Raw genomic sequence first — 14,600 nt, forward strand, 5'->3', positions numbered from 1 at the left:
ACCTAGGATCGGATGCTCTTGTGAAGGGCGCTGACCACCAGCCTCTCCCACGGTCCCACTCAGGGTCCAGGACACGAGTACTCATCTGACCAGTCAGAACAGTGCTGAACGTGGTCCCTGCACAGAGTCCTTGGAACGCAGCCACAGTACCTGAAGACAGTCGGAAGGCAGGGCCACCAGCTGGGCCCACAGGGTGGGCATGCGGTCACTGGAGAGACAAGAGCCCACAGAAGCACAGCTGTCATCTACTGCTCCTGGGCTTCCCGGACCCCCCACCTCTGAAGCCCACCATAATTGTCCCTAGGGCCCCACGCCGTCTGGTGTGGCAGGGTGGACTATCTCCCTGGTTTGCCCACAGCAGAGAGAACCGAGACCCCCACACGGCTCACAGGCTGTGAGACCCGCTCATTCTTACAGAGGCCCCTCACCTGCTCAAAGGGGGTAAAAGAGAGTAGCAAAAGAAAGTAGGCAGTGAGTCCAGGCCAAATACGCCAACTGGTACAATAGTGGCATACCTGTTATGGGGGAAACCAACCATTCTCTAATTGGACTGGAGGCCCGTTCCACTCAGGAAGCACATGCCTGGTACTGAAAACTTATGATAGGGAAGGTCTTGAGCCCTAGGGGTGTAACGTCTGCTAGTGTCTGGCTAAATGCGTATATTATGCCCATCAAACTGCCCAATAAGCACTTCTCTTAATGTTCATAACCATAGTTTTTTGTTGTTGTTGTTTTGTTTGTTTTTCAAGTTAAGGGTTTCACTCTAACCTAAGCTGACCTGGAATTTACTATGTTGTCTCAGGGTGGCCTTGAATTCACAGCGATCCTCCTACCTCTGCCTCCCAAGTGCTGGGATTAAAGGCGTGTGCCACCACACCCGGCCATACCCATGTATTAAGGCTACTCTCATTTTTGGTTAGAGAAGCTTCTCTTTTTCCGATGGTGGTGACCTCTGGGATGACTCAAAAGGCACCATAGTGCTGAGAAGTGACAGAGGAGTGCTCAGCACTGAATTATCTCTACCAAACCCTCCAAGGCTCAGGGTCCATTGCGGAAGAGGTGGAGGAAAGAATGTAAGAGCCAAAGGAATGTAAGAGCTCCTCCAGACACAAAATGGCCTGGATATCCATGACCTCACAGTGCCTGACACTTCCTACACAAGACCATCATAAGAGGAGGAAAAGATGATGACATCAAAATAAAAGAGACTGATTGAGAGGGGGAGGGAATATGATGGAGAGCAGAGTTTTGAAGGGGAAAGTGGGGGGAGGGAGGGAATAACCATGGGTTATTGTCAACAATTATTTAGGTTGTCAATAAAAAAAAAATTAGGGCTGGAGGGCTGGCTCAGAAGTTAAGGCATTTGCCTGCAAAGCCAAAGGACCCAGGTTTGATTCCCCAGGACTCACGTTAGCCAGATGCACAAGGGGTCGCATACATCTGGAGTTCGTTTGCAATGGCTGGAGGCCCTGGCTTACCCATTCTCTCTCCCTGTTTCTCTGTCATATAAGTAAATACAAATAAAATATTTTAAAAAATAAATAAATAATAATTTTAAGTAGAAAAAAAAATTTTAGGAGCCAAAGGAAGAATAGGATTCCTTACAATGCGATCTTCCAGACACAAAATGGCCTGGATATCCATGACCTCACAGTGCCTGACACTCCCTACACAAGACCCTCATAATAGGAGGAAAAGATGATGACATCAAAATAAAAGAGACTATTTAAGAGTGGGAGGGGATGTGATGGAGGGTGGAGTCGTGAAGGGGAAAGTGAGGGAGGAGAGGGAATTATCGTGGTTTGTCATCTATAATTATGGAAGTTGTCAATAAAAATAGTTTAAAAATAAAAAGAAAGCAGGCTGTGGGAACAAATAAATTGGCATGTGGGCTAGAGAGATGGCTCAGTGGTTAAGGCACTTGCCTGCAAAGCCAAAGGACCCAGGTTCAATTCCCCAGGATCCACGAAAGCCAGATGCACAAGGGGGCACACGCGTCTGGAGTTTGCAGCGACTGGAGGCCCTGGCACGCCCATTTTTTCTCTCTCTCTCTCAAATAAATAAATAAATAGTGTATTCCCTGTTTCACCCTCACTCCAGCCACAGCACCTAGGATGTCCTGAGGTTGCCTCACACTTCAGCACTTTCCTTAAGAAGAACTGGGGGCATGTCTGGCTCTTGACTGCCCCCCCCCCGAATCTAATAAAGGCTTCACCCCACCCAACCGTGCTCAGAGCACATTTGCTGTTTGAACACCCCGGGAAGGAATTTAAAGGAAAGCCTGGAGCAGGGTTCTGATCTTATGAAAGCTCCCTCCCTGGAGATGTCCGATTGTCTATCTGCATATGAGTTGGAACAGAGACTCCTTCCAGGTTTCCCACACAGGGTTACTGGGAGGTGCCCAGAGCAGAGGCAAACCCAGACTCAAGACTCCAGATGAGCAGATATGCCATCCTTGCCCAGCCACCCATGGGGCCCGGTGCCCTCATCAGTGACCTGAAGTTCCCCACCAAGCGGGGGGGGGCGGGGGGGCCTCGGGTGTTGAGCACCCGTACCCTGGAGGCATTCAAATGGGAGGGTCTTCTGACCAGGATGCAGGGAAAAGTGTGTGTGTGTGTGTGGGTGCATGGGAACCTCGAGATGCCTGCCCACCCTCTTCCCTCTGGCCACTCTGACTGGCTTTTCATTTTATTTATTTATTTAGTTATTTATTTATTTGAGAGCGACAGACACAGAGAGAAAGACAAATAGAGGGAGAGAGAGAGAGAATGGGCGCACCAGGGCTTCCAGCCTCTGCAAACGAACTCCAGACGCGTGCACCCCCTTGTGCATCTGGCTAACGTGGGACCTGGGGAACCGAGCCTCGAACCGGGGTCCTTAGGCTTCACAGGCCAGCGCTTAACCGCTAAGCCATCTCTCCAGCCCCTGACTGGCTTTTCCATCCCACCTGCGGTCAGATCCCCACCTGGGCTCAGCTCGTCCGAGCAGTCCCCACAGTTATTGGTGCCGTCACACTTCTGATCTGAGTAGATCCAGAACTTCGGGTCTCCACAGTGGGACACAAGGAAGCTGGGTAGGCTCCTGGGCACGTCTCCTGCAGAGGGGAAAATCCACGGCTGTGCCCACTGCTGCCTGCAGCTGGGTGACGCTGGCATCTGGCAGTTGGCACACTCAAATCTTCTCACCCATCCTGGGAAGGGCATGGAAAGACTCCCAGGTTGATTCCAAGGGATCAGAACCTTCTTGCCTGCTCGGCTGTGGCATGTTCCTTCCCCACAGTTCACAAGTTACTGCTTTATTTATTTATGTATTATGTTATTATTTTTTTCAAGGTAGGGTCTCACTCTAGCCCAGGCTGACCTGGAATTCACTATGTAATCTCAGGGTGGTCTTGAACTCACGGTGATCCTCCTACCTCTGCCTCCCGAGTGCTGGGATTAAAGGCGTGCGCAACCACGCCTGGCTAAATTACTGCTTTTTTTGTTGTTGTTCATTTTTTATTTATTTATTTGAGAGGAGCAGACATAGAGAGAAAGATAGATGGAGGGAGAGAGAGAGAATGGGCGCGCCAAGGCTTCCAGCCTCTGCAAACGAACTCCAGACGCGTGCGCCCCCTTGTGCATCTGGCTAACGTGGGACCTGGGGAACCGAGCCTCGAACCGGGGGTCCTTAGGCTTCACAGGCAAGCGCTTAACCGCTAAGCCATCTCTCCAGCCCTAAATTACTGCTTTATTCCTCCCTCCAGAAGGTCTCCTTGGACCCTCTACAAACCTGTTCTATCTTCAATCCAGGATTAGCGTCCTTTCTTCCAGGAAACTTCCTCCCACCAAACATAGCTGGGGCTGGAGAGATGGCTTAGTAGTTAAGGCCCTGACCAGTAAAGCCAAAGGACTCAGGTTTGATTCCCCAGTACCCAGATGCGCAAGGTAGTGCATGTATGCGGAGTTCATCTGAAGTGGCTAGAGACCCTGGCATGCCTAGTCATTGTCTCTCTTAAATAAATAAATTTTAGACCGGGCGTGATGGCACACTCCTTTAATCCCAGCACTCGGAAGGCAGAGGTAGGATGATCATTGTGAGTTAAAGGTCACCCTTGATACTACGAGTGAATTCTAGGTCATCCTAGGCTACAGAGGGACTCTACATCAAAAAAACAAAAAGCAACACCAACAAAAAAGAAAAAACCTGGAATATAAATCCCAGACTAGGGGAAGGAATGAGACTTTGCTTTTGCAGCTAGCCAGATCCAACCGGACATGTCAGGGGACGCTTCGGAGGCCTGTCCAAAGACAGGGACATTGGAGTGCGGAGATCCAGGAACTGGGTCACCTCAAGAGTGAATGTCGGGGTTCAGGGTGTGGCCGGAGGAGATGATACTTAGAGGGCAAGAGGGCAGCCTCCAGATTCCTGTCGAGCCATACTATGGGGACAAGGACAGGATTGAAATCAGGAAGGGGTTGGGCTGGGCATGGTGGTGCGCGCCTTTAATTCCAGCACACGGGAGGCAGAGGTGGGAGGATCGCCGTGAGTTCGAGGCCAGCCTGAGACTCCATAGTGAATTCCAGGTCAGCCTGGGCTAGAGCGAGGCCCTACCTCAGAAAACAAAACAACAACAGTGAAAATCAGAAAGGGGTTGAGAAGAGACTCCACTGAAACAAGCTGGGATAAGCAGCTATAAACTGAGACAAGAGAACCAGGAGAATGTAAGGCACGGAGCCAAATCTCCCCATCCATCCATCATCCATCATCTATTCAATCATTCAGCAAGTCATTCTGATATACCCTGTGCCAGACATTGGAGTCGCAAGATCAGAGGCATTTATACCCTGATGGGGGTAGCAGATGTGACCCAGCAACAGTACCTGGGCTGTCACCAAAGGCGCGGGGACATGGTTGGTGGCGGTGTCTGAAATGCTCCACAGAGAAGGCGTGGGGTTCAGGGGAGGACCCAGGGCCAAAGGGAACTCACGGCACAAGCTTTCATCTTCGTCCTCCCCTTGGGGACAGGTGCGTATGTTGTCACACACCCCATGGGCAGGGATGCAGCTCTTCTGGTCATGGCACAAGAACCCTGTCCTGTTGGTCCACGTCACACAGGCCTGGGACCCTGCAGGAGCCCAAGAGATCCCCAAGTGAAAGTGATGTTCTTTCACAAGGCTAGCCCTGGGAGGTGGGCAGGGTGGACACTGTCCAGGGCTCTCCCAGAGGGCAGGTGACCAAGGAAGGGGCCTGGGATTCATGGTATCCTGCAAGCGTGACCTGAGCCGCTGACTTGACCTCTCTGAACCTCAGGTTCTGTGTCTAAAAGTGGGGGTCAGGGGCTGGAGAGATGGCTTAGTGGTTAAGCGCTTGCCTGTGAAGCCTAAGAACTCCGGTTCGAGGCTCGATTACCCAGGACCCACATTGGCCAGATGCACAAGGGGGCACATGCATCTGGAGTTCATTTGCAGTGGCTGGAAGCCCTGGCATGCCCATTCTCTCTCTCTCTCTATCTGCCTCTTTCTCTCTCTGTCACTCTCAAATAAATAAATAAAAATGAATTAAAAGTGGGGGTCAGGCGGGCGTGGTGGTGCACACCTTTCATCCTAGCCCTCCAGAGGCAGAGGTAGGAGGATCGCGGTGAGTTCCAGGACACCCTGAGACTCCATAGTGAATTCCATGTCAGCCTGGGCTAGAGAGAGACCCTACCTCAAAAAAAAAAATAAATAAATAAAATAAATAAATAAATTAAGGGCTGGAGAGATGGCTTAGCAGTTAAGGTATTTGCCTGCAAAGCCAAAGGACCCAGGTTCGATTCCCCAGCACCCACGTTAGCCAGATGCACAAGGGGGTGCACGCATCTGGAGTTCATTTGCAGCTGCTGGAGGCCCTGGAGCCCCCATTCTCTCTCTCTGTCTCTCTCTGCATCTTTCTCTGTCACTTTCAAATAAATAAATAAAAATAAACAATTTAAAAAAACTTAAACAATAATAATAAAAGTGGGGGTCATAGCCCAGCCTTGGGGGTAGGGATGGACTGTCAGGAACAACACAGTGGCTAATCCTGAGCACTTTGGAGCACACAGGGGGTCACAGTCTGGTCTCACAGGACACACGGAGCCCAGCCTCCCCATCCAATGAGGTGACTTCAATAGCAGTTCTCCTGGCAGCAGCTTAACTTCTGCGGAGCAAATGGGTTTGGGTTGTGTGTATGCCAAGTCCCTTACATGTGGGTAAACCTTTACATCTGTAGCACTTTCTTCCTTCCTTCCTTTCTTCCTTTTTTTTTTTTTTTTTTTTTTAATTGAGGTAGGGTCTTACCCAGGCTGACCTGGAATTCACTATGTAGTCTCAGGGTGGCCTCAAACTCACAGCGATCCTCCTACCTCTGCCTTCTGAGTGCTGGGACTTTCTTTTATACCGTATATATATTTTTTATAAACAGCTTCCATGATTGTAACAATATCTCATGGTAATGCCCTCCCTCCCCCACTTTCCCCTTTGAAACTCCACTCTCCATCATATCCCCTCCCCCTCTCAATCAGTCTCTCTTTTATTTTGATGTCATCATCTTTTCCTCCTATTACGATGGTCTTGTGTAGGTAGTGTCAGGCACTATACTTTAATTTTTTATGTTTTTGGTTTTTCAAGGTAAGATCTCGCTCTAGCTCAGGCTAGACCTGGAATTCACTAGGGAGTCTCAGGGTGTTCTTGAACTCATGGTGATCCTCCTACCTCTGCCTCCCGAGTTCTGGGATTAAAGCTTTCATATTTTCAATCTGCTGTTCTCCAAAGTATTGTTCTTAGCCCACCCCCCATTGGGGGCATCCTCCTGTAGGGATGCCTAAAAGATTTGCAAAGCAGAAACTGGCTGAGGAGCTGGAATCACACAGTATTCATGAACATGGGTGGTACCTGGGATGTGTGCATGTGTGTGCTGGGCAGAGGGACAGCAGACCTGTCTGTTTGTCTTTTTTTATTTTTTAATTTTTAATTTTTTTTTTAAAATTTTTATTTATTTATTTGAGAGTGACAGACACAGAGAGAAAGACAGATAGAGGGAGAGAGAGAGAATGGGCGCGCCAGGGCTTCCAGCCTCTGCAAACGAACTCCAGACGCGTGCGCCCCCTTGTGCATCTGGCTAACGTGGGACCTGGAGAATCGAGCCTCGAACCAGGGTCCTTAGGCTTTGCAGGCAAGCGCTTAACAGCTAAGCCATCTCTCCAGCCCTCCCCTTTTTTTTTTGAGGTAGGGTTTTACTCTTGTCCAGGCTGACCTGGAATGCACTACGTAGTCTCAGGGTGGCCTCAAACTCACGGCGATCGTCCTACCTCTGCCTCCCGAGTGCTGGGATTAAAGGTGTGCCACCACGCCCAGCACCTTCCACCTTATTGAAGGCAGGCTCTCTTTTAACTGTTTACCAGAAGAATGTGAGGTGCTGCAATCAACCTCCACATGTTTGCGCCACCTAGTGGGCATGTGCGACCTTGTGCTTGCCTCACCTTGTGCGTCTGGTTTACGAGGGATCTGGAGAGTTGAACATGGGTCCTTAGGCTTCGCAGGCAAGTGCCTTAATCACTAAGCCATCTCTCTAGCCCTGGCTTTTTTTTTTTTTTTTTTTTTATGAGAGAGAGGAGAAATTTGCCTCCAGCCACTGTAATCAGACACCACCTTGTGTGCATATGTGACCTTGTGCATGCATCATCTTGTGCGTCTGGCATACGTGGGATCTGGGAAGTCAAACATGGGTCCTTAGGCTTTGCAGGCAAGTGCCTTCACTGCTCAACCATCTCTCCAGGCCTGATCTTTTTTTTTTTTTTTTTGTAAGGTGTGTGCCACCATGCCTGGCTTATTTTTATTTTTATTTTCATTTATTTACTAGAGAGAAGGAGAGAGAGAATGGACATGGCAGGGTATCTATCAAATGAACTCCAGGTGGCTTACCTCAAATGTGGCTTACGTGGGACCTGGAGAATCAAACCTGGAACCTGGGTCCTTAGGCTTCACAGGCAAGTGCCTTAACCACTAAGCCATCTCTCCAGCCTTCCCTACATCTTTTGTTAAAAAAAATAATTACTTTTCCTGCTGGGCATGGTAGCCTTTAATCCCAACACTTGAGAGGCAGAAGTAGGAGGATCTTGATGATGAGTTGAATTCCAGGTCAGCTTGGGTCAGAGCAAGCCCCAACCTCGAAAAACAAAACAAAACAAATCTCTTTTTCTTTGTAAGCAGAATGAGAGGGGTGTGGAAAAGTGAATGAATGGGTGTGCCAGGGCCTCCTGCCACTGTACCTAATGGCCAGTCAAAAACACCACCCTGCGCACCTGGCTTTCCTTGAGTCATGAGGAATTGAACCCCGGGCCATCAAGCCTTGCAAGCAAGTGTCCTTAACCGCTGAGCCGTCTCTTCAGCCCTCTGTCTGTGTCTTAAGGAACAGTCCAAGTCACTTCAGGGAGAAGCCAGGCAGGGCTGGGACTTGCATCTCCCTGGACCCCGTCCGTCCGTACCTCCCAGCAGGTCTGACCTTAACCTCTTCTTGCCATTCTGACCTGGCACACGGGATGGACGTCCGAGGATGGTGGCCAGGGCAAGCAGGGCAGCCAGCATAAGCAGTAGGAGGAGCAGGAAGAAGGCCGAGATCCAGGCCCCTCGACGTGAGCAGCAGAGCGGGCTGCAGCCTGCGGAGGGCATGGGACGCAGAACGAGGGAGAGGGGTTGAGGGGTTTCTTCCTGTCCCCAGCCTGCCCTTGCAAGTGGTCCCCTGCCCTGCCAGAGAGGTCCGGGACACATAAAGGGGGCTCCTAAGCCCTGAGTGATGACACTGGCATCCTGGCTATTTCTACCGCCACCAAGTGCTACCCCTGACTGGCCCTCCCCGTCCTGTGTGCCCTTGTCTATCCTCAGAAGGGGAAAACAGTGGACAGACCCTACTTTGGAAGAAATGGCCTCAGGACCATAATGGTCATTCATTCTTTCTTTCTTTTTCTTTCTTTTTGAGGTAGGGTCTCCCTCTAGCCCAAGCTGACCTGGAACTCACTATGGAGTCTCAGGCTGTCCTCGAACTCATGGCGATCCTCCTACCTGTGCCTCTCCAAGTGCTGAGATTAAAGGTGTGCGCCTCCACTGGGTTTCTTTCTCTCTCTCTCGTTCTTTCTTAAAACTAGATGTGGTGGGGCATGGTAGTGCACACCTTTTTAAAAATATATTTTATTTTATTTTATTGATTGATTTGAGAGAGAGAGAGTGGGTGTGCCAGAGCCTCCAGGCACTGCAAACAAACTCCAGACACATGCGCCATATGCATCTGGCTTACATGGGTCTTGGGGAACCAAACTTGGGTCCTTTGTCTTTGAAGGCAATCGCCTTAACCATTAAGCCATCCCTCTGGCCTACTAGTCATTATTTCTATTTTTCACAATAGTGCTTTATTTCTGTAACTAAAACAAAACAATACAAAACAAAACAAAACAAAACAATACAACCTGAGACTCAGGAAAGCAAATGCCAGTCAATCCATGCAGGCTGGGGTGTGAATGTACTTGCTTGATGCCAAAACCCAGACTCTGTCAGTCATTTTAAAAATTATTATTATTATTATTATTTTAGAGAGAGTGAGATAGAGAGGGAGAGAATGTGCACCAGGGCCTCAGCCACTGCAACCAAACTCCAGATGCTTGTGCCACCTAGTGGGTATGTGCGACCTTGCACTTGCCTCACCTTTGTGAGTCTGGCTTACATGGGATCTGGAGAGTGGTCCTACCTTGAAAAAACAAAATAAATAAATAAAAATAATAATAATAAAACAGTGACAGGAACTATCCTTGCATGCTAGAACTGTGCTTTGCTCATTCATTTATTTATTATTATTTTGTGTTTTTTTGAGGTAGGGTCTCACTCTAGCCCAGGCTGACCTGGGAATCACTATGGAGTCTCAGGGTGGCCTCGAACTCACTGCGATCGGCCTACCTCTGCCTCCCGAGTGCTGGGATGAAAGGCGTGCGCCACCACGCCTGGCTTTGCTCATTTAACCCTTGCTCACTTGCCTGCCTGTGTGGATGGAGGGCACAAGAGTCATGTGGCTCCGTCTTTGCCTTGGGAAAGCCAGAGGCCACACTTCTAGGACCGGGTATGGTTGTGTAAGAAGGAGATCAGCTGTGCTGGGCCACGGTTACCTCGGAGAAAGACGGCAGGGACAGGTGGCCCAGGTCCAGCTCAGAGGTAGACACAGCTCCGACCTGTGTTGTGTACTGGTAACCCAGAGACATAGGAGACAAAGGACGACCTCCCCCGCCACCTTAACTCGGGCCACTTCCAGTCAAGCCACTCACATAGCCAGAGCTACGTGCCAGTGAGACCTGTACCTGCAGTAAGGGGGGAAGAATGTCTGGGAAAGAAAACCTAGGCATGGTGGTGAGGAAGGGTGATAAAAAAATGGTCTCAGGACTCCAGAGTGCATTCCAGGTCAGCCTGGAAGACAGTGAGATCCTACCTTGAAAAACAAAAACAAAACAAAACAAACAAAAACAAAACAAAAAGGCCGGGCGTGGTGGGGCACACCTTTAATCCCAGCACTTGGGGAGGCAGAGGTAGGAGGATCTCCATGAGTTCGAGGCCACCCTGAGACTCCATAGTGAATTCCAGGTCAGCCTGGGCTAGAGTGAGACCCTACCTGGAAAAAAACCCCAAAACAATAATAAAACAAAAACCAGGCCGGACATGGTGGCGCAGGCCTTTAATCCCAGCACTCGGGAGGCAGAGAGGTAGGAGGATCTCCATGAGTTCGAGGCCGCCCTGAGACGACATAGTGAATTCCAGGTCAGCCTGGGCTACAGTGAAACTCTACCTTGAAAAAAAACATCAACAAGCCGGGCGTGGTGGCACACACCTTTAATCCCAGCACTCGGGAGGCAGAGGTAGGAGGATCTCCGAGAGTTCGAGGCCACCCTGAGACTACATAGTGAATTCCAGGTCAGCCTGAGCCAGAGTGAGACCCTACCTCGAAAAACCAAACCAAACCAAACCAAACCAAACAAACCAACAAACAAAACCATCAACAGCAAACAAAACAAAACAAATGGTCTCAGGAGCCCGGGTGATTTCTGAGGCAGGGTGCCAAGAGCAGACGTTCCAGGCACAGGGCATGCAACAATGGCAGGTGGGAACAAGGGCATGTGGGCAGGTGTGTGTGGGGAGAGGAGACAGAGGTAGTGTCAGTAGGAAGCAGAGTTTATGTCTAAGACCAGTAATCCCTTACCGTGGCCCCCTTGGGGTTAGCAAACACAGGGTCTCCAGGGAGACAGTGTGAGGTTGGACGGGAGAGGCATCCTGGAGAGTAAAGGGTGCGATCCTCAAATATTTGTGCAACGGAGGAGTGTGCAAGATGGGGTTACGGTGGGGGGGCGGGCAGAGAGCCAGGACTGTCGTCCCGGTGAGCATACCCAGTCTCAAGCCAGAAACCCCTCAGCTGCTGCCCCCCATTCCCCGAAAGGAGGCTATTGGTTCCACAGCCACACTGGAAAAAGCAAACGTGGGGGGAGCTCAGTTCCCTCCCTCTCCTGCCTCCCAGCTAGGCAGTTCTGACATGGTTTTACCCAGCTTTTTCAGACTCAGTTACCACTTCTGCTACTGACAGAATCTGCTTCATAGCTCAGAGGACACGAGAGAGGGAATCCTCTAAAGCCATTCTTTTCTTTTCTTTTCTTTCTTTCTTCCTTCCTTTCCTTTTTTTTTTTTGGTTCATTTTATTTAATTAATTAATTTATTTATTTGAGAGTGACAGAGAGAGAGAGAGAGAGAGAGAGAATGGGTGAGCCAGGGCCTCCAGCCACTGCAAATGAACTCCAGATGCGTGCGCCCCCTTGTGCATCTCACTAATGTGGGTCCAGGGGAATCGAGCCTCGAACTGGTGTCCTTAGGCTTCACAGGCAAGTGCTTAACTGCTAAGCCATCTCTCCAGCCCCTTTTTAAATTTTTATTTATTTGTTTATTTTTGAGGTAGGGTTTCACTCGAGCTCAGGCTGACCTGGAATTCACTATGTAGTCTCAGGGTGGCCTCGAACTCATGGAGATCCTTCTAACTCTGCCTCCTGAATGCTGGGATTAAAGGCGTGAGTCACCATGCCTGGCTCTTTTTCCTTCTTTTTTTTTTAGACGGAGAGGGAGAGAGAAAGAGAAAAAGAGAAAAAGCAAGACAGAGAAAGAGAGAGAATTGGCATGCCAGGGCCTCAGCCTCTGCAATGGAATTCCAGGTGCTTGCACCACCTAGTGGGCAAATGTGACCTTGCACTGGACTCAACTTTGTGCGTCTGGCTCATGTGGGATCTGGAGAGCTGCACATGGGTCTTTAGGCTTCTTAGGCAAACGCCTTAACCACGAAGCCATCTCTCCAGCCCCTTGACAGCCATTCTTGTCATCTACCTCTCTGTGTCCTCCTTGGTCAACTGTGGACGGAGACCAGTCACGTGGGCAGGGCATTCTCCCATCTTACATCTCATGAAGATGAAGGGTCCTAGTAACAGCGGGCATAGGTGGCACGTAATGGGTGCTGATATGTGATGCTGACACCCACCTCATCCTTTTGAGAGGAAGAGAATTTCCCAAGTCAATCAGTGTCACAGTGTTGACGCTCCAAGAGACAGAGATTTAACTTGGCTGTCTTCTTCTCGAAGTCACAAATAGGCACTGTTTGTTAACAGTGTGGTGCCCAGCGGGAAGCAGGGTTGGAGAGATGGCTAAGTGGTTAAGGCGCTTGCCTGTGGAGCCCAAGGGCCCACGTTCGACTCTCCAGGTTCCACGAAAGCCAGACGCACAAAGGTTGAGGCAAGCACGAGGTCGCACGCAAGCTCGATTACAGTGGCTGGAGGTCCTGGCACGCCCATTTTCTCTCTTTCGCATCAAAAGAGCTTGGGAGGGAGGCAGAGAAGTCATGGGGTCCTTGGTCTCTCTCTGTCTCTTCCTTTCAGGTTCAAGGCAGCTGCCCAGAAAAGGGTGCTCAGGACCCAGCCCGACCTCAGCCTCTGTCCTTACCTTGCCTTCCGGTGCAAGCTTGCTTTCCAATAGTATTGTCCTCGACATCTTCCTGCCCAAGAGACCAGAGGGCAAGGTGGGCAGCCCATGAAATTTACGGAACGGTTCACCCAGAGCCTCGTTCATGCAGGACCTCACATGCACATCCTGCCTGTCTAAATGTTGCCACCCTTTTGCCTGTGTGGTGGTGGGTGACTTCTGTCCGGTGCCTTCTCTGTTCATTGGGCTAATGTATGACCTTCAAGCCAGCCCCTTCTGGTGATCTTCCCCCATGTCCCTCTTATAGAGTGGAAGGGGGGGGGGTGTCTTAACACATCCAGTCCTCTCCATCCAAGCTTTGCCTTCCAGGTCAGCAGGCTCAAACTCCTTACCTGGGGGAAGATCTTATTTGTGGCTCCAGCTCCCATATCCAGGAACTGGTTTGGAGTGGAGAGACCTCAGTTACCAAGGGCAGCCTGGGGGAGGGAGGGAGGGAGGGACAAGAGGCTCACCCAGGCCACACCCTCCCCAGTTGCCTCCCAGGCTGCATCCCTGGCAGAGGAACGGGCGTTGGGGGGGGGGGGAGTGCTCACTTCAGGTACCCACCCTCTCCCCTGGGTGCTGTCTGACAGTGATATCCTGGGATTTGATAGCAAGACAGAAGTTCTGAGGGGAAGGAGGCAACTCCACCTCCAGTCACACAGTGTGCTGGACAGGTGAGATGTGACCCCAGGGCCTTAGACACAGGGACCACAGGGCCCTGGTTCCAGGAAGACGCAATTCAGAAGTGCCACTGGTCTCTGCTCAGTGGCTAGAAAGCACCCAGCCACTCACTGAAGATCTGTCCCATGAAAGAAAGATTGTGCATTTCCACTAACACTAGAAAGCTAATGCCATTTTGAATTGTCCAAAAAAAAAAAAAAAAGTGCAGAAAGCCAGGTGTGGTGGCGTACACCTTTAATCCCAGCACTCGGGGAGGCAGGGGTAAGAGGATCGCCGTGAGTTCAAGGCCACCCTGAGAGAACAAAGTGAATTCCAGGCTAGCCTGGGCTAGAGCGAGACCCTACCTCGAAAAAAAAAAACAAACCCAAAAAGAAATGTAGATACATGCTTTTAAAAAATTTTTTATTTATTTTATTTGAAAGCGACAGAGGGAGAAAGAGGCAGAGAGAGAGAGAGGGAGAGAGAATGGGCACGCCATGGTCTCCAGCCACTACAAATGAACTCCAGATGCGTGCACCCCTTTGTGCATCTGGCTAACGTGGGTCCTGGGGAATCGAGCCTCAAACCGGGGTCCTTAGGCTTCACAGGCAAGTGCTAAACCGCTAAGCCATCTCTTCAGCCCGACACATGCTCTTTTAAATTTAAAAATATTTTATTATTTATTTGACAGTGAGAAAGAATGGGCATGCCAAGGCCTCCAGCCACTGCAAATGAACTCCAGACACATGTGCATCTGGCTTAAACGGGTCCTGGGGAATCAAACCTGGGTCTTCAACACCTTAACCACTAAGCCATCTCTCTAGCCCCAATTTTTAAAAGATACTATATTTTTATTCATTTGAGAGAAAAAGCGAGGGGGAGAGAAAAAAAAATGGGTGTGCCAGGGTCTCCAGC

General features: G+C 50.1%; 1 protein-coding gene across 1 annotated transcript; it reads right to left on the reverse strand.

The window, feature by feature from the left end:
• Positions 1 to 35: 35 nt before the first annotated feature.
• Ldlrad1 (low density lipoprotein receptor class A domain containing 1) lies at positions 36 to 13,411 on the reverse strand. Its single transcript, XM_045139400.1, has 6 exons — positions 13,376 to 13,411; positions 13,005 to 13,056; positions 8,528 to 8,656; positions 4,970 to 5,107; positions 2,966 to 3,094; positions 36 to 208 (listed from the first exon to the last, which is right to left on the reverse strand). Exons 1-6 carry the CDS (start codon positions 13,409 to 13,411, stop codon positions 60 to 62), a joined length of 633 nt encoding a protein of 210 aa, XP_044995335.1. The 3' UTR covers positions 36 to 59.
• Positions 13,412 to 14,600: the final 1,189 nt, after the last annotated feature.

Source organism: Jaculus jaculus, chromosome 21, assembly GCF_020740685.1.
Source record: "Jaculus jaculus isolate mJacJac1 chromosome 21, mJacJac1.mat.Y.cur, whole genome shotgun sequence".
NCBI lineage: Eukaryota > Metazoa > Chordata > Mammalia > Rodentia > Dipodidae > Jaculus > Jaculus jaculus.